At 48.5% G+C, this 27,134-nt stretch overlaps 1 protein-coding gene across 1 annotated transcript in view; it reads right to left on the bottom strand.

Moving 5' to 3' along the window:
* TBX21 (T-box transcription factor 21) overlaps positions 1-27,134 on the bottom strand; it is a 56,353-nt gene that overhangs the window by 10,920 nt on the left and 18,299 nt on the right. Inside the window, exon 2 of the mRNA XM_075350070.1 lies at positions 1,818-1,972. Coding sequence (XP_075206185.1) covers positions 1,818-1,972 — 155 coding nt within the window. The remainder of the gene's footprint in view (positions 1-1,817; positions 1,973-27,134) is intronic.

Below are 27,134 nucleotides of genomic sequence, written 5' to 3' on the forward strand. Positions count from 1 at the left end.
CTCCGTCCAAATGCACCTGCTCTGTGATCGTCTCAGTTCTGTTCTGTTTAAAGCACAGAGAGCATCATGAAGAGCAAGGAACACAACAGGCAGGTCCGTGATACTGTTGTGGAGAAGTTTAAAGCCGGATTTGGTTACAAAAAGATTTCTAAAACTTTAAACATCCCAATAAGCGCTGTGCAAGCGATCATATTGAAATGGAAGGAGTATCATACCACTGCAAATCTACCAAGACCCGGCCGTCCATCCAAACTTTCATCTCAAACAAGAAGACTGATCAGAGATGCAGCCAAGAGGCCCATGATCACTCTGGATGAACTGCAGAGATCTACAGCTGAGGTGGGAGAGTCTGTCCATAGGACAACTATCAGTCATACACTGCACAAATCTGGCCTTTATGGAAGAATAACAAGGAGAAAGCCATTTCTCAAAGATATCTATAAAAAGTTTTCTTTAAAGTTTGCCACAAGCCACCTGGGAGACACACCAAACGTGGAAGAAGGTGCTCTGGTCAGATGAAACCAAAATCAAACTATTTGGGCACAATGCCAAACGATATGCTTAGCGTAAAAGCAACACAGCTCATCACCCTAAACACACCATCCCCACTGTCAAACATGGTGGTGGCAACATCATGGTTTGGGCCTGCTTTTCTTCAGTAGGGACAGGGAAGATGGTTAAATTTGATGAGAAGATGGATGGAGCCAAATACGAGACCTATCTTGAAGAAAACCTGTTGGAGTCTGCAAAAGACCTGAGACTGGGACGGAGATTTGTCTTCCAACAAGACAATAATCCCACACATAAAGCAAAATCTACAATGGAATGGTTCACAAATATATGTATCCAGTAGTTAGAATGGCCAAGTCAAAGTCCAGACCTGAATCCAATCGAGAATGTGTGGAAAGAGCTGAAAACTGCTGTTTACAAACGCTCTCCATCCAACCTCACTCAGCTCGAGCTCTTTGCAAAGGAAGAACGGGCAAGAATTTCAGTCTCTCGATGTGGAAAACTGATATAGATACATACTCCAAGCGACTTGCAGCTGTAATCGCAAGAAAAAGGTGTCGCTACAAAGTATTAACTTAAAGGGGATGAATAGTATTGCACGCCACACTTTTCAGTTATTTATTTTTTTTTTAAATTTAAAATAAGCAATAAATTTCGTTCAACTTCACAATTGTGTCCCACTTGTTGATTCGTCACCAGAACATTAACATTTTTATCTTTATGTTTGAAGCCTGAAATGTGGGAAAAGGTTGAAAAATTCAAGGGCGCTCAATACTTTCGCAAGGCACTGTATTTATTTTATTTATTTTTTTTTACTAAATAAAAAAAAACACTAAACCCCCCCCCCAAAATTATACATGTTCGGAATTGCCATAATTATATTGATCTTTGGAATCATTTTTATTGAATGTCTTAAAACCAAATCCAAAAACAATGACAGAATTGTGTTCTTTCATCATTTCACCACTTTAATTCTTTTATAGATTATATGGTAAAATTAATGGTATGATTCAAAAGTACAACTCATCCCTCAAAAAAAACAAGCCTTCATATGGCTTTGCCGTCAGCAAACAAGTTTAGACTTTCGGAATAAGTGGAAGGAACAAAAACAAAAGCAAAAAATTGTAAATTAGCCATAGTAGTAAGTGGTTAATAATACTCTATGCTGCTCTATAAGCAAAAAAAAATGTAGTGCTTTATTATGAGTTTGACCTTACGGCCGTGTTTTGTATATATGCTCATTTATTTAGTGTTGGATACAACCATAGACTATAAATAACCCTCAGAGATCTTCCTGGAATTAATACCTGGCATGTTGCCCTCAGCCTTGCCACATTGGATCCACTTTCCACCTTGGAATCTCCAATGGTTCTGGTCTGCCAAAACTACATCCACATGAAGGGTGTACTGAGCCAGAGGATCCAGTCCTGACACACGGTAGCTGAGGAATGGGAACATGCGCCTAGGAGAGGGGAATACACACCGAAACATACAATATTAGTGCATTAGTCTATATTTTTTGTAATTTAGAAAATCTAGTAAATCTTACAATTTATCTTCATAGCTATAATATGAGGCATAAATCTAAGGAGCAAACACCTTGCAATCATCCACGGCACTTCTATACAGAATTGGTCTTGGTCTCCAGATCACAATTTTCAGGAGTTTTGAGCAATTAATTGCAGCAATTTTAGAAAATTATGTTTGACAATAGGAATTTGTACAGATTAGAAGGAACCCAACAGAAAAAAAATCAAGCCAGAATTCCCTTTTAGGTGGTGAATCACATTATAAAGAAGAATAATATTGTCCTTCCCGTCTAATAGGAGAGAGGTGTGTTGTCCCTTTATGGCTTTTCCATCTGCCTTCCACATCATTTTATGTGGCCTGCAAGTTCAAGACACAGGGATTTAAATTTCCCACTGGCACCCTCCTAGCCGCGGCAGCACTTGTGCAGATTGATCTCATTGTGGACTTTCGGTAAAATGGCACTGGTGTCACTGAGCCATTTGGGCATGCAAGTTGCCAGCGCTATTTTACTAAAAGACTGCCAAGAATTCAATCTGCGTAAGGGCCGCCCATGGCTAGCATGGTGCAAGTGAGAAATTTAAATAAGGATGAAGAATAGGCACCTAGAGACAGTGGAGGGGTCAGACGAAAGCTGAAGCTCCTTTCACCAGTCCTGCCCCAATGCACAAAGATAAGAATAGAAGAGAACATTAAAACATAAATTAAAGAAAGTATACAAAATGGATCTCTTCAACTCCGGTATCATTTTTATCAGTATGACAGTACCAATATGGCCCTGTCTGTACTTAGTAAAATGCTGCTGATAGGTTCCCTTTAAAGAGATGGCACATGCCCCTTGAGCCTACACCACCCCCTGTACTACATACTAGCTGCATTTTACATCCACACAGCCAATGCTAAACAGTGGGGCGGAGCCAGGCAAAGGGAGCTGGTGTCATCTTGTAATCTGAGCATAGTAGTCAGTGCTTATTAAAGGGGCAACGCCAGCAATAAAAATAGGTGCCATCTTTGAAATTGAGGGGACACAGTCACTAGGCACTTAGTAAAGGGGGTGTCATGAGTACAGGGAGCAGGTTCCATCTTTGAACTTTTAACACAGATACTTAGCATAGGGTCCGGTAAAATTGAGCAGGTTCCATCTTTGATTTAGAACCAATGCAGCTAATACTTGGCATAGGGAGCAGTCTATCTTGGACTCTGAGGACCGGGACACCACTCTTAGCCCTACTACCCAGGAACAGCTCTTTTATAGCCCTACGACGCAGGGACAACACTCTTAAAACCCTACTACACAAGGACTGCTGTCATATAAGCCTACTACCCAGGAACAGCTCTTGGATAGCCCTACTACCCTAGCCTAGTGCCCAGCGACACCTGTCGTATAGCTCTACTACCCAGGGACCGCTTTCGTATAACACTTCTACCCAAGGACAGCTCTCGTATAGCCCTACTACCCAGGGACAGCTCTCGTATAGCCCCTCTACCAAAGGACAGTTCTCGTATAGCCTTACTACCCAGATAAAGCTCTCGTATAACCCTTCTACCCAGGGAAAGCTCTCGTTTAGCCCTTTTACCCAGGGACAGCTTTTGCCCCTGGCCAATTTGTTCATTGCAGTCCATGATCATACCGTGTTGTATGGAAATCTGCATCAGCCCTTACAATTACAAGCAGCCCTTTGAAGGCAACCATAATGCTGATGTGGCTCTCTGTGGAAATGAGCTTGACACCCCTGTTATATGGTATCCATGTTTTGTCCTATTCTCTCACTCCAGATATTAGTCTGATATTACAAAACATGGCCCCTGTGCTGATAAAAAATTACAAACTTCCTGGATTAAACTGAAGGCCCTCATACACATTAGATAAAAGTCAGCCTACCATCTGATATCTATAGGGGCCCATTGGGGTCAGGTCAGGTGAGCGTGGAGGCCACTCCACATAGCCACGATACACAATGACTTGTAGGAAGGTCTCCATGAGGTATTGCTTCACATCCGCAGCCTTGTGAGTTTTACACGTCCTAATCATAGCATTTCTGTATGCAAGGTATCGATTTATATTGAATTGATGATGCCCTACAACTTTGTAATTCACTTTTTTTCTCTATCTCGTTCCATTTTCGAGATAAAAATGCTAACTCCGTTGTTTTCCACCAGGTTGCACTATAGGTGGTTTCATTGCGTAGCGCATGGCTACTTTACAATACCTAAACACCACTGCTATGCCTATAGCTGCCGTCATTCTCAAGTTAATGGCGGTGGACACACTGTATATGAAGAAAAAATTGGGAGGAATAATTGTGTTCAGCCTAAAGCTATCTATTGTGTTTGGATAACTTGAGCAATAATTATTGTATTAATTAAATTAATAATTAGTAATCTGTATTACCGAGGGCACAAGTGGGGCTTCTCTGTATAAATGTGAGCAAAAAAAAAAAAAAGTGCAAGCTTAGAAATTATGATACTGTTAATTCCAGTAAAGAAAGAAAAAGTGTGCACAGCAGAGGAAATGTTACATGGCAGCCATTCATAGAATACAAGGGAATGAAAGAGCCCATACTGAACTTCTGAGCTCTGGCTACAGAAGAGGTTTGGAGCGAGGGATTCCCCTCTATCATAGGTATAGGACCTAATAGAGCCTGGTCTGACTTGGTATATGGCCGGGGCCACACGTAGCACTACTGCGATCCTCGCATGACACTCACGCTGGTAGCACAGCGGGAGCCGAGTGTCATACGAGTGTCACTGCGACTGAGGTCCCATCATGCTATCAGACCTCAGCTGCGGGGGGCGGGCCGGCTCTGCGGAGGGACGGGCAGGCGCTGCAGAGGGGAGGGAGAGATTTATCTCCATTTCTGCATTGCCGGCTATTGCCATTCTCACTCTGCATTTGCGATACACCGGTGCACTGCGAGTGCAGTGCGATTTTTCTCTCGCCCCATAGACTTCAATGGGTGCGAGAGAAACAAAGCTAGCATTACCATTGCAGTATGCTGCGATTGTTTTCTCGGCCCGATTAGGGCTGAGAAAATAATCGCTCATGGGTGCTGGGACATAGGCTAATATTGTTCCGAGTGGAATGCGATAAAACATTGCATTGCACTCGCTCTGATTTTCATGCCGTGTGACTTAGGTCTTACAGAGGAAGTTGAGAATTGCCCCATACGACATCAAACCAATGGATGAAGACTAGCGCAGACACCTTCTTTTTTTTTTTTAGTGCCACTACAGGAGGTAAGTATAGGTTCTATTATTTTATCTACGGGACACATGTGGAATCATAAGAGGTTGTCCTACAGTAGTAGTGGAAAACCTCTTTAATTTATATTTTATAAATCAATAGTACACATGAAAATAAGCAACTTTGTAATATATGTTATCAGACAAATCTGCTTCTTTCTGGGCCAGAATTGATCAGTCATTATCAAAATTCTCAATTCTGAGGTAAAATCTGTCTTCCGTGAAGACTTTCCCATTACGGAGATAGGAAATGGCAGCTGTTACTGATGAGATTCACATTCTCAGTGAAAGGAAGTCCACCTGTGTGCAATCTACTGTCCTGTGGTCTGTCACTATACAGTGTGTCCACCCATATCTTGTCCACCGCCATTAACTTGAGAACGGCGGCAGCTAGAGGCATAGAAGTGGTGTCTAGGTATAGTAAAGTAGCCATGCGCTATGCAGTGAAACCACCTATAGCGAGTTAGCATTTTTATCTCAAACGGAACGATATAGAGAAAAAAGTGAATTGCAAAGTTGTAGGGCATCATCAAGTCAATACGAATCGACACCTTGCATGCAGAAATGCTATGATTAGAATGTGTAAAACTCACAAGGCTGTGGACGTGAAGCGATACCTCATGGAGACCTTCCTACAAGTCAATGGGTATGGTGGCTGTGTGGAGTGGCCTCCACGCTCACCTGACCTGACCCTATTAGACTTCTTGCTGGGAGGTCACATCAAACAGCATGTGTATGCGACCCGTCCACCAACATTGCAGGACCTATGACGACGTATTACAGATGCTTGTGCAAACGTGTCACCTACCATATTGCACAACGTGCAGCAAGATACAGTATGCTGTCCAGAGTCCAGATGTGCATTGCAGCTGACGGTGGCCACTTTGAGCATCAAAGTTAAATGAGTGCCATATGTGTGACCAGCATTCAATGTTCGGGGGGGGGGGGTCATGAGTTTCACATCATAGCATTTCTGTATGCAAGGTTTCGATTCGTATTGAATTGATGATGCCCTACAATTTTTTAATTCACTTTTTTTGTCTATCGCGTTCCATTTTCGAGATAAAAATGCTAACTCCGTTGTTTTCCACCGGGTGGCGCTATAGGTGGTTTCATTGCGTAGCACATGGCTACTTTACTATACCTAGACACCACTTCTATGCCTATAGCTGCCGCCGTTCTCAAGTTAATGGTGGTGGACATGATATGGGTGGACACACTGTATACACACTTTTCCTAAAAGGCCCCAGAGGCTGCAACACCATTAAGCAAGACGCACCAGTAACCAAAGAACACCAAAAAGACCAAAGAGATCTCCAAACAAGTCAGAGACAAAGTTGTTGAGAAGTACAAGTCAAGGTTGGGTTCTAAAATTATATTCCAATCTTAGGTGATCCCCTGGCATCAAATCCATTATTATTAAATTGAAAGAACATGGTACCACAACAAACCTGCAGCCAAGCAAATCTTTCAGCCTGGGCAAGGAAGACATTAATCAGAGAGGAGGCATAGAGACCATAGGTAACCCTGGAGGAGCTGCAGAGTTTCCAAGCAGAGACTGAAGTATCTGACCATACCACCACAATATGCTATAAAATCCATATGGAAGGCTTGTTTTCATTTTGCAAAAAATACATGTGGGAGACTCCCCATATGTATGGAGGAAGGTGTTGTCAGATGAGACCAAAATTTAACTTTTTGGCCACTAAGGTAAACACTTTTTTGGTGTCAAACTAACAGCTCAGCACCCTAAGAACACCATCCCCACAATTAAATATGGTGGTGGCAGCATCATGCTGTAGGGATGTTTTTCAAAAACAGGAACAGGGAAAATGGTCCAAGTCAAGGGGAACATGGTTTGTGCTAAATACAGGGATATACTTGATCAAAACCTGTTTCAGTCTGTCAGTGATTTGAGACTGGGACAGAGGTTCATCTTCCAACAAGACAATCACCCAAAGCATACTGCTAAAGCAATACTAAAGTGGTTTAAGGGGAAACGTGTAAATGTATTAGTCAAAACTAGTCAAAACCTAGACCTTAATCAATTTGAGAATCTGTGGTCAGTCTTGAAGATTGCTGTTCACCAGAGGACACCATCTAACTTGAGCTGGAGAAGTTTTGCCTTGAGGAATGGGCAAAAATCCCAGTGGCAATATGTGGAAAGCTCCTAGAGACTTATCCACAGCAATGTGCAGCTGTAATTGCCACAAAGGAGGTGCTTCAATGTACGGATTTTATGGGGGTGAATACATATGCACACTGATGTTTTCAGTTATTTTGTCTTATTTGTTTTTTCTTCACAATGAAATGAAAACCAAACATTCACAGCTGCAATCCCTTGAAAAAAAACAAACCCTGATATTCCAGGTTGTGAGGTAGCAAAACACGAAAAGTGCCCAGGGGTGTGTGCATGCGTGCGTGTTCCCCAATGTTTATGGTAATTTATAGAAAACAATTCTCCATTGTTTATGGTAGTTTACAGAAAACATTTCCCCATTTTTTTGTGTTAGCTCCTTAATGTTTGTGGTAGTGTAGAAAACTATACAAACCCGTAGGGTACAGAGAGCGTTAAGGCATTGTTAAATAAAATACAGTAATAGTATAGAGTGACACCAATCATAACTATTGGATCTCTATAATATTAACTAGTGTATAACGTTTAACAGAAACAAACTGTTAATTTGGCCTCTCCTTTTTCAGCCTAATGATGGTCTTTTTCTCTTTCATTGAGAGCTCCTTTGACCGCATGTTGTGGTTTCACAGCAACAGCTCCCAAATACAAATGCCACACCTGGAATAAGTTCCAGACCTTTTACCTCCTTAATTGATGGATTAATGAGGGAGTAGCCCATGCAGCCCATTAACCCCTTCACGACCGCGGGCAGTAAAATTACGTCCTATTTTAACGTGACTTAACAACCAGGGACGCAATTTTACTGCCTAAACTTCATTTGATTGCCGTGGCCATAGCAACGGCTTTCAAATGAGATCCCCTGCTGTTTCTTACAGCAGGGGACCTTTGCTTGACCCCAGGGGGGGCGGCATCGCCACCCCCCATAGGCGATCGATGTGATTGGCTGTTCAAATCTGAACCGCCAACCACATCGTTCGCACTAATTTCGGCAAAAATAATGCCCGAATTAGTGCGATACTGTGAGATCTTGCTATGATCTATTGTAGCAGCTACAGCAGATCATAGATGGATCTCAAACATGTCGCCCCCAGCCCCTGCAGCACTGATTGGAGCGATCGTGCTATGACGCGCAATCGCTCCAATCAGTGTGCAGTGGGGCGGTGTGATCTGCAGGTGGCCGCCCTCCCCAGGCCTGTGCTGGTCTGGGCACCCTCCCCCAACATGTCTGCAGCGTGCACTGGCTGGTACTTTTGGTACCACGCCACCGCTGCTGCCGCCGCAGACGCCGCCTCTGATGTCACCGTGCCTGCTCCAATGGTAAGTATTGCGCTCCCGCGATGGACCCTGCGCGCTCCTGTGAAGGCCCCTGCGCGCTTCCGTGAAGGCCCCTGCCCCCCTACGCCCCGATCTGCCCCCCGGCATCCTGATCTCCCCACGCGATCTGCCTGCCTCCTCTGTCATCTCTATTCTGCTTCCAAAGTTCCTTCCTTCTGCCTTTGCTTCTCCGCCCCCTCTGCTCTCCCTCTCTGTCCCCCCCTCTCCCCATCCCCCTCTGCACCCCCCCCCGACGTCCTCTTACCTGCCTTCACGGGTCGTCCGAGGTCTTCACTGGCCCTATCACATCTGCCTCCATCGCTGGGTCCTTCTGCTGATCTGTCCAACGTCCTGCCTGCTGCTCGTGTAAAGCTGTCCATCTCACTGCCTTCTTGTTCCTCTGCAGTTCCTTTGGTCAGTGATCCTCTTGGTACTGTGAGTATAATTTTTTTTTTTTTCTTGTATCCTGTCCATTTTTACACCTCATCCGTCCGTGCGTCCCGCCGAGCGCTGATCAGGGATGCAGATAACGGATCTGCATCCGTGGTCAGTTTTCAGCGGGACTTTTTTTTCCCATATCCCCGACGCTTCTTGTATATCATCTGTCCATGCAGCCCGCCGAGCGCTGATCAGGGATGCACATAACGTATCTGCATCCGTGGTCAATTTTTGGCGTGACTTTTTGCTGTATTCGCGGCGCTTTTTGTATCGCAGCCGTCTGTGCATCCCGCCGAGCGCTGATCAGGGATGCACATAACGGATCGGCATCCCTGCTCAATATTTGGCGTGACTTTTTTCCGTATTCGCAACGCTTTTTGTATCGTATCCGTCAGTGCGTCCCGCCAAGCGCTGATCAGGGATGCACATAACGTATCTTTATCCGTGGTCAATTTTTGGCGTGACTTTTTTCTGTATTCACGGCGCTTTTTGTATCGCAGCCGTCTGTGCGTCCCGCCGAGCGCTGATCAGGGATGCACATAACGGATCGGCATCCCTGCTCAATAATTGGCGTGACTTTTTTCCGTATTCGCAACGCTTTTTGTATCGCAGCCGTCTGTGCGTCCCGCCGAGCGCTGATCAGGGATGCACATAACGGATCGGCATCCCTGCTCAATTTTTGGCGTGACTTTATTCCATATTTGCGATGCTTTTTGTATCGCATCCGTCCGTGCATCCCGCCGAGCGCTGATCAGGGATGCACATAACGGATCGGCATCCCTGCTCAATATTTGGTGTGACTTTTTTCCGTATTCGCAACGCTTTTTGTATCGCATCCGTCCGTGCGTCCCGCCAAGCGCTGATCAGGGATGCACATAACGGATCTGCATCTCTGCTCAATTTTTGGCGTGACCTTTTTTTTTCCGTATCCCCAACGCTTTTTGTATCTCATCCGACCGTGCGTCCTGCAGCGGCCGATCAGTGCACCACGTCTGCGCGTTTGAAAAGTTAAATGGCGTTCCTTCTATTCTGAGCCCCACCATGTGCCCAAACTATTACTTTCCACCACATATGAGGTATCTACGTACTCAGGAAAAATTGCACAATACGTTTTATGGTGCATTTTTTTCCTGATACCGTTGTAAAAAAAAAAAAGCTACCTGGTTGATACAAAAATTTTGTGGTTAAAAAAAATAAATAATTTTCACGGTTCAACGTTATCAACTTCTGTGGAGCCCCTGGGGGTACAAGGGGCTCACCAAATATCTAGATAAATTCCTTGAGGGGTCTAGTTCCAAAATGGGGTAATTTGTGGGGGAGCTCCACTGTTTAGGCACCATAGGGGGTCTCCAAACATGACATGGCGTCCGCTAATGATTACAACCAATTTTGCTGTCAAATGGCGTTCCTTCTCTTCTGAGCCCTGCCATGTGCCCAAACAATTACTTTCCACCACATATGAGGTATCTGCGTACTCAGGAGAAATTGCACAATACGTTTTATGGTACATTTTTTCCTGATACCCTTGTGGAAAAAAAAGCTACCTGGTTGAAGTGACAGTTTTGTGGTGAAAAAAATGGCTCAACATTATCAACTTCTGTGGAGCCCCTTGGGGCTCGCTAAACATCTAGATAAACTCCTTGAGGGGTCTAGTTTCCAAACAATTACTTTCCACCACATATGAGGTATCGTCGTACTCAGGAAAAAATGCACTATAAATTTTATGGTGAATTTTTTGCCGATACCCTTGTGAAAAAAAAAGCTACCTAGTTGAAGCAACAGTTTTGTGGTAAAAAAAAAAATTCTTTTCACAGCTCAACGTTATAAACTTCTGTGAAGCCCCCAGGTGTTCAAAGTGCTCACCAAACATCTAGAAAAATTATTTGAGGGCTCTAGTTTCCAAAATGGGGTCACTTGTGGGGGAGCTCCATTGTTAGGCACCTCAGGGGGTCTTCAAACCCGACATGGTGTCCGCTAATGAGTGCAGCTAATTTTGCACTCAAAAATTCAAATGGCGCTCCTTGCCTTCCGAGCACTGCCGTGTGTCCAAACATTTGATTTCCACCACATATGAGGTATCTGCGTACTCAGGAGAAAATGCACAATACATTTTATGGTGCATTTTTTTCCTGATACCCTTGTGGAAAAAAAAGCTACCTAGTTGAAGCAACCGTTTTGTGGTAAAAAAAAAATAAATTTCTTTTCACAGCTCAACGTTATAAACTTCTGTGAAGCCCCCAGGTGTTCAAAGTGCTCACCAAACATCTAGAAAAATTATTTGAGGGCTCTAGTTTCCAAAATGGGGTCACTTGTGGGGGGAGCTCCATTGTTTAGGCACCTCAGGGGGTCTTCAAACCCAACATGGCGTCTGCTAATGAGTGCAGCTAATTTTGCGTTCAAAAATTCAAATGGCGCGCCTTCCCTTCCGAGCTCCGCTGTGCTGCCAAACAATTGATTTTTACCACATATGAGGTATCAGCGTACTCAGGAGAAAATGCACAATAAATTGTAGGGTGCACTTTCTCTTTTCTCCCTTGTGAAAATGAAAATTTTATGGCTAAAGTAACATTTTTGTGTTAAAAAGTAAAAGTTTCATTTTTTTCCTTCCACATTGCTTTGGTTCCTGTGAAGCACCTAAAGGGTTAATAAACTTCTTGGATGTGGTTTTGAGCAGAGTGAGGGGTGCAGTTTTTAGAATGGGGCCACTTTTGGGTATTTTCTGTCACCTAGGTCTCTCAAAGTCACTTCAAATGTGATGTGGTCCCTAAAAAAATTATTTTCTAAATTTTGTTGGAAAAATGAGAAATTGCTGATGACCTTTGACCCCTTCTAACTTCCTAACGGAAAAAAAATTTGTTTCGAAAATTGCGCTGATGTAAAGTAGACAAGTGGGAAAGTTTATTTAGTAACTATTAAGTGTGACATATCTCTCAGATTTATGGGCATACATTTTCAAAGTTTGAAAATTGCGAAATTTTCAAAATTTTCGCAAAATTTCCGAAATTTTCACAAATAAATGCAAAAATTATCGGTTTAAATTTACCACTGACATGAAGTACAATATGTCACGAAAAAACAATCTCAGAATCACCAGGATCCGTTGAAGCGTTCCAGAGTTATAACTTGTCAAAGTGACACTGGTCAGAATTGCAAAAAATGGCCCGGTCATTAGGGTGTTTTAGTGGCCGGGGGTGAAGGGGTTAAAGAACTTTTGAGATAATTGACCAATTACCTTTACTACTGTAAAAAAGAGGTAGCTACATATTAAAGAGCTGTAATTTCTAAACCCTTACTCCAATTAGGATGTCAATAGCCTCAAATTAAAGATGAGTGTCTACAGCTAAGCCCATATTGATTATATAAATGTATTTTGAATATATTTTGGTAAACCGCTAAAATGCCAAAACTTGTATCACTGTCCAAGTGTTCCTGAACCTAACTGAATGGGCTTCGGGCTCAGTCAAACGAACATATAATTGCTATGTGTGCTGTCTCTATTCCAGTTGAGGAGCATACCGACAGCACACTGACAATGTACGTCAACGTGGTAGTTCAAATGAAGTTTTTACTCAAGGATTATCCATGATCTGCTTGTAAAAAATCACAGCATGCACTACTTTGATCCATATTTCAGATCATAGTCGCTTAAATATAAGTCATTGAGTGTGCAAAAAATGTATCACATATAGGGTATGACTTTTATTATTTACTAGAAGGTGGCCCGATTCTACGCATCGGGTATTCTAGAATTTACGTATTGTGTAGTTCATGTATGATTTTAGTTATATATATATATAGATGTTGTTGTGTGTAGTTACCAAGTGTTTGTGTAGGGCGCTGTACATGTTCTGGGTGTTGTCTGGGTGTGACGGGGGGTGAGAGCGGTGTTGTATGTGTGTTGCGTGTGTTGCATTGTTTGTGGAGCGCTGTGTGTCTGTAGCGTTGTGTGTGTGTTGCGCGGTTTGTGTGTGTGTGGTGTGTTTTGGGGGGAGGTATGTTTTGTGCAATGTGTGTGTTGTGCGGTATGTGCGAATATTTGTGTATGCCGCGGTGTTTGTGTGTTGGGTGTTGTGTGTGTGCAGCGTTGTCTGTGTGTGTGGGTGTCTGTGTAGGGCAGTTGTTTGTGGTTCCCAGTGTGTGTGTGTGGTGTGTTGTGCAGTGCGCGCGCATGTGTGTGTGTGTTGGGGGGAGGTGTGCACTTCCCATCGTGCTCCAACCTCCATGCAGCGCACTCCCCATCGTGCTCCATCTCCCATGCAGCGCACTCCCCATCGTGCTCCATCCCCCATGCAGCGCACTCCCAAACGTGCTCCATCCGCCATGCTGCGCACTCCCAAACGTGCTCCATCCGCCATGCTGCGCACTCCCAAACGTGCTCCATCCGCCATGCTGCGCACTCCCAAACGTGCTCCATTCGCCATGCTGCGCACTCCCAAACGTGCTCCATCCGCCATACTCCGCACTCCCCATCGTGCTCCATCCCCCATGCAGCGCACTCCCCATCGTGCTCCATCCCCTATGCTGTGCACCCCCCATCGTGCTCCATCTCCCATGCTGCGCACTCCCAAACGTGCTCCATCCCCCATGCTGCGCACTCCCAAACGTGCTCCATCCGCCATGCTGCGCACTCCCAAACGTGCTCCATCCGCCATGCTGCGCACTCCCAAACGTGCTCCATCCGCCATGCTGCGCACTCCCAAACGTGGTCCATCCGCCATGCTGCGCACTCCCAAACGTGCTCCATCCGCCATGCTGCGCACTCCCAAACGTGCTCCATCCGCCATGCTGCGCACTCCCAAACGTGCTCCATCCGCCATGCTGCGCACTCCCAAACGTGCTCAATCCGCCATGCTGCGCACTCCCAATTGTGTTCCATCCGCCATGCTGCGCACTCCCAAACGTGCTCCATCCGCCATGCTGCGCACTCTCAAACGTGCTCCATCCCCCATGCTGCGCACCCCCCATCGTGCTCCATCCCCCATGCTGCACCAGCATCAGCCTCTCTGCCCGCAGCATCAGCCTCTCTCCTCCCAGCATCAGCCTCTCTCCTCCCAGCATCAGCCTCTCTGTCCCCAGCATCAGCCTCTCTGTCCCCAGCATCAGCCTCTCTGTCCCCAGCATCAGCCTCTCTGTCCCCAGCATCAGCCTCTCTCATCCCAGCATCAGCCTCTCTCCTCCCAGCATCAGCCTTTTCTGTCCCCAGCATCAGCCTCTCTCCTCCCACCATCAGCCTTTTCTGTCCCTAGCATCAGCCTCTCTCCTCCCAGCATCAGCCTCTCTTTTCCCAGCATCAGCCTTTTCTGTCCCCAGCATCAGCCTCAACCTCCCCCAGCATCAGCCTTTCTCCTCCCAGCATCAGCCTCGCTCCTCCCAGCCTCCCCCAGCCTCAGCCTCCCCCAGCATCAGCCTCTCTCTTCCCAGCATCAGCCTCTCTCCTCCCAGCCTACCCCAGCCTCAGCCTCCCCCAGCATCAGCCTCTCTCCTCCCAGCATCAGCCTCTCTCCTCCCAGCCTACCCCAGCCTCAGCCTCCCCCAGCATCAGCCTCTCTCCTCCCAGCATCAGCCTTTTCGGTCCCCAGCATCAGCCTCTCTCCTCCCAGCCTACCCCAGCCTCAGCCTTCGCCAGCATCAGCCTCTCTTCTCTCAGCCTCCCCATCCCAGCCTTCCCCAGGATCAGCCTCTCTCCTCCCAGCCTTCTCCAGCACGCCGTGCTCCTCTGCCGACACTCACAGATCCGATCGCATACACACACTCACACACACCCGATCGCATACACTCACACACACCCGATCGCATACACTCACGCACACACACATTGACGATATTGCACATACGCGCTCACACTCACAACATCCGGAGATGCCACATTCTTCTGGCCATGTGATCCTCCGGCAGGTCCTGGAAGCTCATAGCACAGTATCGCCGCCGAAAAGCAAGCGATATCCCAGGATGTTGTGAGTATGTGGATGCGATGTGATGTGTGTGTGAGAGTGAGTGTGATCTGATGTGTGTGTGCTGTTATGTGTGTGCTGTTATGTGCGTGCGTGTGTGTATATTCCGCCGCTGCAGGACCTTGATGCGCTGGTAACTATGCTAGCATGGTTACCAGCGTATCTCGTCCCCCGCTCGCACGGGCGCCCACACCAGCATATGCCAGCCAGCCCCAGCAATGCGAGGGTATGTGTCGGCTGAGTTTGCGGCGTACGCTGATGTGGGCTCCCGGGGGTACAGTACTCACCTGGGAGTCGTGGCTCCGTGACCACTGACCGTGTCTGTTCGGGGAATGCGTGGGGGGGGCGGGGCCAGAGCTAGCGTGCATTGCGTGAGGGGGGGCGGGGCGTGGCCGAGTTGCCAATGCCTGCAGGGTGCCGGGGCGAGAGGCCAATCTGTGGGGGGGCGGAGCCTGGGTGAGCTGCCGGCCAATACGTGTGGGGGCGCAGCCTGGGCGAGCAGCCAATCCGTGCTGGGGGGCGGGGCCATGGCGAGCCCAGCGGCCAATCAGCTTTGTGTCACCGTAAGGACACAATTTTGGAGCAAGACAGACAGACAGACAGAATAAGGCAATTATATATATAGATTAAAGTGTTCATGTAAAAAGCAAATGCCATACGGACAAACAGATTGCACATGGACATAAGAAATGGACAGCAAGCATACAGATGAAGAATCTGGGTTTTTTTTCCCAGATGAAAGACAGTTTTGCATACACTTGTCAGATCCCGGCCTTAGCCAGAACTAGAATTGCTGCAAAAGCCACCTGCATATTACTGAGCCCTTCCTTTCAGACACTCTGATGGCTCTATATATTGATTTAGCTCTGATTGTTAGGCTGCTTTCACATCAGAGTTTTTTTGACGGACGTAAAAAAAAACGGCAAACGCATTTGACCGGATCCTTGACAAATGCGTTGTCATTTCAATGCATTTTCAATGTAAGATGCGTCTGCATGCGCTTGCATGTGTCCTATACCGGATCCGTTGATTTGCCATTTTTTACCTTCTTTCAAAAATCCTACTTGTAGCGTTTTTGAGATGCGTCCAAATACTGCATGTCACTGGATCCTGACTGAATCGCACGCAACCGCATGTGAACGGTGTTGTGCTGAAATAAAGGATCCAGTTTGCTCTACTGAGAATGCCCAGAAAGCAGCCTGGCATGTTTTCTCTCTCCTCTCCTCTTAAAATATATCAACAGGGTCCAGTCATCTGCGCTTTGCGTTTTTTTGACATTCGTCAAAAAAACGCTAATGTGAAAGCAGGTATTATGCGGCTATTTTTTCCTTCTATTTCCCCAAAATGATTTCTTAGTTCTTCCCAGCAGATAGTGGAATATTTTGGCTTGAATTATTTTTTAAATGCAACTTTATTTGTAACAATTTTTTTTATATAATTTATTCCTCTGACATGTTCTAGATCAGAGGTCTCAAACACGCGGGCTGCATGCGGCCCAAGAGGCTGCTTGCTGCCCGCAGACACCTAGAGCCCGTGACGATTGTGGCCCGGTACATACATGGGGTGGCAACCGTCAGCACTTTCCTTTCAGCGAGTATAATTGGCGGCATCGCGCAGTGAAGCATGCCTCTACACAGCTTACAGATGGCAGCTGCCATCGGCCAATCAGAGGCCAGCAGCTAATGTGGGTGTATTCTGATTGGCCGGCGCAGCTGCCATTAGTTAAGATGTGAGGATTACAGCAGTGACGCAAATCGTTCCCCAGTAGGAAAACTGTAATGGCAGCGGTCCTGTTCACCAAGGGAACAGAGGAAAGGTGAGAAAAGTCTTTGTTCACATACAAAAAAAAAAAATGTCATATCGGGATATTACTACTGGATGTCACATTACTACCAGGGGGCAATATGGGCACATTACTACCAGTGGGCAATATGGGCACATTACCACAAGGTGGCAGTATGGGCACATTACTGCAAGGGGACAATATGGGCACATTACTACAAGGGCACAATATGGATACATTACCACAGGGGACAATATGGACACATTACTGCAGGATAGGGACATTACTAAAAGATGAGGACCAGGATGGAAATATAACTACAAAATGTTGGCCAATATTACTATATGGTGGTAATTGTAAAACGATATTACTTACAAGAAGGTGATAAAATGTAAAAAAAAAAAAAATCAAAATAAAAAATTAATTTTTTCCCCCCATAAAAACTGTTTTTAATATATAAACTGAAATAAAAAAGTGCACATTTATTATAATAAACAAGCAAAAAATGTTAAAAAAAAGGTGTTCCAAAGTTGTATAGAAAAAAAATATGCGATCACTAAAAATGTCACTGGGTTCAGCATAGAATGCAGCCCCGCAAATAATTTTTTTTTCTATGTGTGGTCCTTACTCAGCCGAGTTTGAGACGACCCCTGTTCTAGATGCAAAGATGCACATACGCTTTGAAGTTTATTGTCAATAAGTATCTACATTTTGAATGCAGGATGTTGTTCTCTGTAAGCATCCAATTTGGCCAGGTGAAAGGCTACCTGATTTTCTCTGACAAAATTGTCCAACAGATATGGATGCTTTCACATTGCGTTTTCCCCCCCATAATGGTACAGATGGAGTCACCATACGCGGTGTAGTGCACCATTTTCGTGAGTATACACCTATTGGAGGTGGACATACAGATGTAGCAGACTTTTAATTGTCACTATATAAAAGTTTTTACATAGGACAGGTGCTGCACAGTACTGCTGATTGGTGGGGTCTGGGTCCTAAGACCTTCACCATTTAGTCAAAATACTGTACTGAAGTCCTCAGCTCCTGCATGAACTGGGTAACGAGTTGTGGGGTGTTAGCCATGGGTGAGGTAATTTCTTACATCCTGCCACGTTATTTGAAATTGGGGGTCCTGGCTGGGTGTGTGGACTTAAACTACAGGGGCATTACGCCCTTGCAAGCCGCATGGTCCCGTTGACTTAGGCTGGTCAGGACCAGATGGTATAAAGTTCAATGAAGTAGACCACAGTGTATACGGTTGATAACAGGTGCATAGCTTTATGAACATTTCATTTACAATATTACAACATATTTATATACCACTGATGGCCAACCTTTTGAGCTTGGTGTGTCAAAATTCGTAAAAAACTCAGATGGTATGTTACTTTTCAAAAAATTCATAATTTTGTATTGTTTGTAGCTCTAATAACAAAAAGTTATCTGATAATGATTGCTGTGGGGAGGGGGAGAGGAGATAATGATTATCTCCCCCTCCCCTCAGCAGTCATGTCCTCTGTCGTAATGTGCCCATTCTTGTCCCCTCTAGTAATGTGCCCACCCTTGTCCCCATCCTCTAGTAATATATCCATCCTTGTCCCTGTAACGGGGTGCCAGGGGTGCGTCGGGGATTGTAGTCGTGGCCCCTTCTGCTAGGCTTACCCCTGGGCCGCCGTCACTTTGGGGACAGGAGATGACTTGGTGGGGCAGAGTGTGGTGGTGCAGACGCCGTCGTCAGTTGTACAGAGACTCTGCAGACATGGATCAATTGAACTAGCAGGCATTTTTATTACGCGCTTTTCTTCACAGAGGCACAACAATTCAGGTGACTTCACACTTTTTGGCTGAGGGGAAAAACCTGCTCCTGACGTCTCCTCCAGTGGGGATGTGCCCGGCTAATCCTCTTCACCTGGCTCCCACTACGGCTACCCACAGACCGGACCCACACCAGTACTGCTTCACACTTGAGGTTCCGCCTTCTCCTTTTCTCTCCGGCTTTCCTATTCACCCAGCTCCCACACTCTGCCCCTTCTCTGCTTCTTCTCTCCCGTCCCGGACTCAACTGACTGCTGGTTCTAGTTTTTTTCCTTAACAGCTCTCCACCCTCCCCTTTCTGCTGCCGGCTCCTCCTTTCCTCTGCCCTGTTTCTGTGGAGACAGCCGTCCCACCCGGCCACTAGGGGATCCCACTAAAACAGTGCATAAAACAATAAAACACTTTTATTAAATAACATCAACATTCCGGGGAAACTGTACCTCTTTGTAAGGGGTCTGCCCACCCCTTACATCCCCATCCTGTAGTAATGTGCCCCATCTTTGTCCCCATCCTGTAGTTATGTGCCCATCTTGTCACCCTTGTAGTAAAGTGTCCTTTTTTGTGCCCACATCCTTTTACCCTTCTATTAGCAATGCCCCATCCTGTAGTAATGTCCCCTATTTATGCCACATAATGCCGTTTTTACATACACAGATAAAAATAAAGATTCTCCTCACCTGTCCTCCATTCCCTCAGTGTCTTTCCTGCTTCTTGCAGCCCGCAAGCCCCTTGATGATCGCCGCCCTATGCTGGGGGCCGCAGCCATCTGTGCTTTACTTTAGATTTTTTTTATTTCCCCTGCCATGCACAGTAAAGGTGGCTTTACACGCTACGATATTGCTAGCAAATTCTAGCGATATCGAGCGTGTAAGTACCCGCCCCCGTCGCACATGTGTTATCGTGTGATCGCTGCCGCTGCGAACATTATCGCTACGGCAGCGTCACACGCACTTACCTGGTCGGCGGCGTCGCTGTGACTGCCGAACAATCCCTCCTCAAGGGGGAGGGACGTTCGGCGTCACCGCGACGTCACTAAGCGGCCGGCCAATCAAAGCGGAGGGGCGGAGATGAGCGGGATGTAACATCCCACCCACCTTCTTCCTTCCGCATTGCGGCCGGTGGCAGGTAAGGAGACGTTCCTCGCTCCTGCGGTGTCACACATAGCGATGTGTGCTGCCGCATGAGCGATGAACAACATGGATAAACAACCCTTACCGATTTTTGAGTTTGGGACGACCTCTCCATGGTGAACGATTTTCACCAATTTTTTAGGTCGCTGGTAAGTGACACACGCTGCAATATCGTTAATGACGCCGGATGTGCGTCACTAACAACGTGACCCCGACGATAAAACATTAACGATATCGTAGCGTGTAAAGCCACCTTAACTCTCTGCAGAGCTTCACCAATGGCAGCCACCGGCCAATCAGAAGCCAGTAGGTGACGTCATACAACGACGTCTACGACCGTCCGGGGTCCTTCGGGCCGCAAGAAGCTCAGGACCTGCATGCGGCCCACGTGTTTGAGACTCCTTGCTTAGAGAGAGGCATGTTACGTACTGCGTGGTACGTAAGCACGCCTCACTCAGGACCCTAATTAAAGATATAGAACAAAAATTTCCAGCGGCTGTATCCTGATCTATAAGACCAGCCACAGCTACCGGTGATTTACCTAGAACTGCATGTGTGGCCCCCCGGGCCGGTCATTTTGGAACAGTTTAGCCGCAAATGCAGTTTTAGTTAAATCACTGGTGACCGAGGCTTATAGATTGGGATAAGGTCGCCTGCCGCGCATGTCAGCAAAAATGGCTTGGCATGTCAGCACTGACACGTGTGTCATAGGTTAACCATCACTGTTATACACAGTCTATTCTCTAAACACAATCTTTTTGCTTCATTAACACAATCATGGTTACATCCAGCTAGTGTGAGTCCTAATTTCAACTTGTAATTCCACGCCTTCTTCCTCTTATACCTATTATATTGTCAATATAACAGGTCCTTAGCTTAGCTACTTCTTACACTTTGGAACTCACACCCGGGACTCTCTTTCTATCATGTATTGCTCCATCCTGACTCATTATCTCTGTGATTTACAAACTTGGGGGCTGTACTGCTAAGCGTTCTGTTTTGAGACCCGTTTCCTCTCAACCACTATCTTTTACTTCGGTGTCCTCTCACGTCAGAGACACCCTTGTCCTGCGGCTCTGCTCCTTGGTTAGACCTTAGGTCCGTCACTGCTGTATTCTGGGCCCTGTCTGTCCTCTTGACAGGAAACCATCACTATCCCTTCACTCTAGCCCTTTACACTCTGGGTTAGTTCCAAACTTTAACTCCATTTTACCCTCTTGTCAGGGAAACATTACTAACGCATGTCACAGTTCACATTACAATTCACAATAAAACTGGTGTCTTCAAAGGCGGAACATAAGCACTATGTCTATCTTCTTACAGCTCCACACACAGCGTGATCTAAGGACTCAATAGCAAGTCTATGGGTCGTCCGTACATTCACTCTCACAGCAGAGCTGCCTACAGGACCATAGACTTAAGCGGGTGTGAGGCAAATCCCGGGATATGAAGATGAATTATGACTCCAGTCATAATCTCTCATCACTCCCTGGCAGTGCCCCCTCCCTTCTTGTTCTCAATGTCCAGCATCTGTGAAGGTGTTACACCTCCATGGCCATGTCCTGTGATATGGAAATGAGGTGGTGTGGGAACAATGGACACAGGATGACTCCCTGCCGTCACCCTGTAACAAGAGTTGTATCTCATTAGCAAGGCTATGGAACTAGCTAGACAGAACGACTCCAGTAAAAAATGGTTCATATCTCGCAAGCCATATTTCCGATAAATATGGCAACCATAAAAATGGTGTCTCTGCATGCGGACGATGCCGGCACACCCTTTTTATGGGAGCAGGACATTGGGAAATGCCCCAGGCGTGATATCAGCCAATGGGGAACTGGCAGACAGGTCATGAGTCCCCTCGTTCTGTAGCTAAATTCATAACTGTCACAATGAGAGCATTGGCGTCTGCCTACGACGCTCCCAGGCAAAGTTATGGCCAATATCCCCTTTGCTGGATAATTCTGATCCATGCAGGGGGAGTGGCAGTGCTTCCCTGTGAGGTCACTAAGGTAGGAGGGGACCTGGATCTGGCCAGGTTGATAACCCTACTTCGGCCATTTTCCAGTGGTCTTTTCGCTGGGGGCACGTGTAGGAAACATCTGTGGGAAGGATCCTAGAAACCTGGCCTACAGCGCCCCCCTGTGGCCAGACGCAACAAGGTAACTGCTGGAACTGTGTATGCCTGTTTGTAACCCATGCTTTGATTGTAACTGTACTCTGACATATGTATATTCTGTAGATTCCCTATTGTATATATTGTAGTTTCTAGTGTGCTTTAGGCTGATTAAATTATATAATTAATCTTGGGCTGTTCTGTTATCTCGATCTTGAATCCCACGTCTGTGTGTTCGGCTAATAGTTACCGTAAATCGGTTGGTGGCAGCGAATTGTGCCAAGGATTATTGTGGGGAGGCCAGTGAGATTCGGGGAGATTTTATATATTCCGCCCGCGGAGGTCGGGGGAATATATACCTTACTCTCACCGGGGACCCTTCAATAATCGGCATAAGTAGTATAGCGGCCTCCTTGCTTATGGTCGGGCAATTCCATAATTGGCCTGACTATAAGAGGGGCGCTAGAGAGCGCGTCACGTGCTCTGTCTGTCGGTCGGGAGGTATAAAGGAGGGGTGACCCCCACTTGTTACCCCCCGATTGTGACGTACTGGTAGCCAGCGCGGGGGATTTCTGAGTGACCCCCCCGGTGGTTTGTGACATATTGGTGGCATAGCGGTGGGATCGAGATAATAGTGTGTGTGAGTGTGAGACCCATACTCCCAGACACTAAAGACTGCCTGCAGCAGCTGTGGCTGCTGGGGTCTTCAGACTAGCTCAACACTAGAGTGTCAGAGTGCAGATACTGTAAGGTGTGTGGAGGCATCAGGTGTCAGTTCTGTGTCAGTGACCAAAAGTCTGCAAGAATGGCTGATGGCACCAGGAGCAGAGCTATGCAACTGGCCAATGCTAAGGCAGGAGCCGAAGAGAGGGAGGACGGTGCTGTGGACAGCAATGAGGAGGTTGCCCACGAGTCCTCCAGGAGCTCGACGCCAGAAAACCGTTCTGCCGAGGACATTGCGCAACCTGGCACTGCTGGACAAGATGAGGAGGAGCTCACCCAAGGTTCCTCAACGAGCCAGATGCCAGCCCTCCGCTCTGCAATGGACAGTGAATCGCCTAGCTCTGCAGCGTGCCGCAGATCACCACGTGCCATTCCACCGAGCCTGGGAGGCTCGGATAGCCTTCTTCAAATGGCTATGGCCCTTCTCCAGGCTGGAGACCAGAAGGGCTACAAGGAACTCCTGGCAGAGCGCAGGGCAGAGCGGCACGCAGAGCGTGAGGCTGCGGAGCGAGAGCGGCAGGCAGCGCGTGAAGAGCGAGAGCGACAGGCAGACCGTGACTACCAGCTGCAGCTAGCTCAGCTCCGGCCCTCATCAGCCACATGTGACCTTCGAGACACCAAACTTCCAAAGGTCCGTGTTGAGGACTTCCCAGTGCTGGAGAAGGATGGAGACTTGGACTCTTTCTTGACTGCTTTTGAACGGACTTGCTTGCAGCACCATCTGGACAAGGACCAGTGGGCCAAATACCTGACCCCCCGTTTAAGGGGTAAGGCCCTGGATGTCCTTGGGGACTTGCCTGCTGAGGCAGATCAGGGCTACGACACCATCAAGCGGGCCCTGATCCAACAGTACAACCTCACTCCAGAGTCCTACCGCAAGAAGTTCCGGAGCCTACAGAAGGGACCAAAGGACTCCTGGGCTGACCACCGGCGGGCACTTGCCCGAGCTGCCGACCACTGGACCCAAGGCCTGCAGCTTTCCACCGGACCGGAGATCCTGGACTTGTTCATCACGGAGCAACTCTTGTGGAACTGCCCTGAGGATCTCCGCCAGTTCATCCGAGACCAGAAGCCAAAGGGGTCCACGGCTACAGCTGCCCTTGCCGATGACTACACCAACAACCGGGCCCCTGAGGCCAGGAGAGCGGCCACCAGCAGCACCTGGAGAGGGGGTAAGATGAATTCTGCGACTGCCCCACCTGCCCCTAGACTGCAGGGGGTGTCCCCCTCAACTCCCCTCTCCAGGCCCGTGGCGGAACCAAGACGGTGCCACCAGTGCAACCTACCTGGACACTTCAAGGCCATGTGCCCTCAGCGTCCCAAGGCCCCGGCTCCGTCCCCGTCCCAAGGGCCGCCCAAGGTGTATTGTGTGGGTGGGGGTGGTGGTAGGTCCCTGGACAGCTTCCAACCTGTCACCGTCGGCCGGTCTGTGACCATAGGACTGCGAGACAGCGCCTCGGAGGTGACTCTGGTGCGGCCTGAGATGGTGTCCCCCCAAGACTTGATCCCTGGAAAAACCCTCGCTGTCTCCGGGATTGGAGGCACTGACCCGGCGCTGCCTGTTGCTGACATTTATGTGGACTGGGGCGCAGGGCGAGGGGTGAGGGAGGTGGGGGTAACTGATCGGATCCCTGCAAACGTGCTACTTGGGACAGATTTGGGGCAGATAACCTCCCAGTTTGGGCCCCAACCAAGGGCTGAACCTTCAGCCAGTACTGACATGCCTCCGGACAATGTTAATGTGTTATCTATGAATGATGTAAGGGAGGAGGGAGTGAACTCTGATATTTCTGCTTGCATAGACACCATAGACACACACTCAGCTGCAGCTGTGACAGGGGAGGGGGTCAGAGAAAGGTGTGACAATGCCTCTACAAGTAACCAGCCTGTGAGCTGGGATCTGTTGCCCTCTGCAGGGATAAGCAGAGAGCAGGGTGCTGCAGGGGGAGGACCAGTGTGTGGGGTGGGGGCTACCACAGCAAATGTGGGGTCCCCAGAGATTTCACAGCGGGGTTCTGTTGCTGCAGGAGGGGAACAGGCAGGTGAGATTGGGGCCGGTCCAGGAGCGGAAGTGCTCCCAGGTAAGATCTCGGTGCATGGTTCCCCCACAACCGGGGTGTCAGGAAGCCAGGTAGGTCTGCCTGAACCGGCGACTTGGTCAGGAACGGAGGAGGAGCAGGCACGACCCACGGTCGCAGCGGCTGTGGCCGCTGTCACCCGCAGTGGGAGTGCTGGAAGCCAAGGGGCCTCCCGGAGGTCCGATAGCTCTTCCCCTTCTGACCAAGTGGCAGCCGAGTCAGGTGGAGGCCAGGACACAGGTCCCGGGGTACTGACTGAAGAGGTGACAGTCTCGTCGATTCTGGCCACATCTAGTCAGGGGTTTCAGGCAGCGTTAGAAGCTGACGACAGCCTGAAAGCTCTTAAGGAGCAGGCGGCACAGCCTCCCTCGGACTCGGACCCGGAGCGAGTGGTCTGGGACCAAGGACGGCTGTACCGGGCCACGGTCCAGCAGGGTTCACCGGAGGCGTGGCCCAGGGACCGACAGTTGGTGGTACCCTATCCGTTCCGGACGGAGTTGTTGCGGATCGCACATGAGATTCCGATGGCCGGACACCTAGGGATCGCTAAGACCAAGGCCAGGTTAAACCAGCATTTCTACTGGCCAAAAATGGGGGCCGATGTGGCTGCCTACTGCCGTTCGTGTGAAACCTGTCAGAGAGTGGGGAAGGCGGGGCCACACCCCAAAGCCCCACTAGTATCTCTGCCAATCATCGATGAGCCTTTCAGGAGGGTGGCTGTGGATCTGGTCGGCCCGCTGGCCATCCCCAGCAGCTCCGGGAAACGCTTCATACTGACGGTAGTGGACTATGCCACCCGGTACCCAGAAGCAGTGGCCTTGTCGTCCATTCGGGCTGACAAGGTGGCCACCGCATTACTGGAGATTTTCTCCCGAGTGGGTTTTCCCCAGGAAATGCTCACTGACCGGGGGACCCAATTCATGTCCCAGCTGATGGAGGCCCTCTGTAAGCAAGTCCAGGTGCGACATCTGGTGGCCAGCCCGTACCATCCACAGACTAATGGCCTGTGCGAGCGGTTCAATGGCACCTTAAAGCAGATGCTTAAGATGTTGGTCGACTCCCATGGGCGTGACTGGGAGCGGTATCTCCCACACCTGTTATTTGCTTACCGGGAGGTTCCACAGGCCTCAACAGGATTCTCACCGTTTGAGCTCCTGTACGGGCGACGTGTGCGGGGCCCCCTGGCTCTGGTGAAAGAGGCTTGGGAAGGGGATTTGGCCACCCCTGGAGTGTCGGTTATCGAGTATGTCATGCGCTTCCGGGACAAAATGCAGGCCTTGACGCAACTGGTACACGACAATATGGCTCAAGCCCAGGCCGATCAGAAGCGTTGGTACGACCAGAACGCTTGTGAGAGGACCTACCAAGTGGGTCAAAAGGTGTGGGTACTGGTCCCCGTACCACAGGACAAGCTTCAGGCAGCCTGGGAAGGCCCATACCTCGTGTACCAGCAGCTCAACCCTGTGACGTACCTGGTCACCCTGGACCCTGCCCGTGGAAGGCGGAAGCCCTTCCATGTGAACATGATGAAGGCACATCATGAGCGGGAGGCATGTGCGCTCCCCGTGTGCAACCTGCCCGAGGAGGGAGAAGCGGAAACCCTCTTGGATATGCTAGCCCAGGTTAGGGCAGGCGGATCCATTGAGGATGTGGAGGTTGGCCACCAGCTCTTGGAAGACCAACGGTCCCAGCTGTGGGCCACCCTCCTCCCCTTCCGGGGGTTGTTTACCAACCAGCCCGGAAGGACTGACTTGGCTGTCCATCACGTGGACACTGGGGATCATCCCCCGATCCGGCGTTCAGCATATCGGGTCTCCCTGGAGGTGCAGCAACACATGCGCCAGGAGATTGACGAGACGCTGAAGCTGGGGGTGATCCAGGCATCCAACAGCGCTTGGGCCTCGCCTGTAGTCCTCGTCCCTAAGAAGGACCGAACCACTCGGTTCTGCGTGGACTACAGGGGGCTCAATGCGGTCACGGTCGCCGATGCGTACCCAATGCCACGCATCGATGAACTGCTCGATCAGTTGGCCGGGGCTCAGTACCTGACCATCATGGATCTGAGCCGGGGATATTGGCAGATCCCCCTGACTCGCAAGGCCAGGGAACGCTCTGCCTTTATTACCCCATTTGGACTGTACGAGTCCACGGTGATGCCATTCGGGATGAGGAATGCCCCTGCCACTTTCCAGCGGATGGTCAACACCCTGCTCAAGGGACTTGAAGGGTACGCGGCCGCGTACCTGGATGACATTGCCGTCTTCAGTCCCACCTGGGAAGATCACCTAGAGCATCTAGCACAGGTGCTCAGGCGGGTCCACCGGGCAGGTTTGACCATCAAGCCGGGCAAGTGTCAGCTGGCCATGAGC

This window comes from Anomaloglossus baeobatrachus, chromosome 5, assembly GCF_048569485.1.
Source record: "Anomaloglossus baeobatrachus isolate aAnoBae1 chromosome 5, aAnoBae1.hap1, whole genome shotgun sequence".
In the NCBI taxonomy this organism is placed as follows: Eukaryota; Metazoa; Chordata; class Amphibia; order Anura; family Aromobatidae; genus Anomaloglossus; species Anomaloglossus baeobatrachus.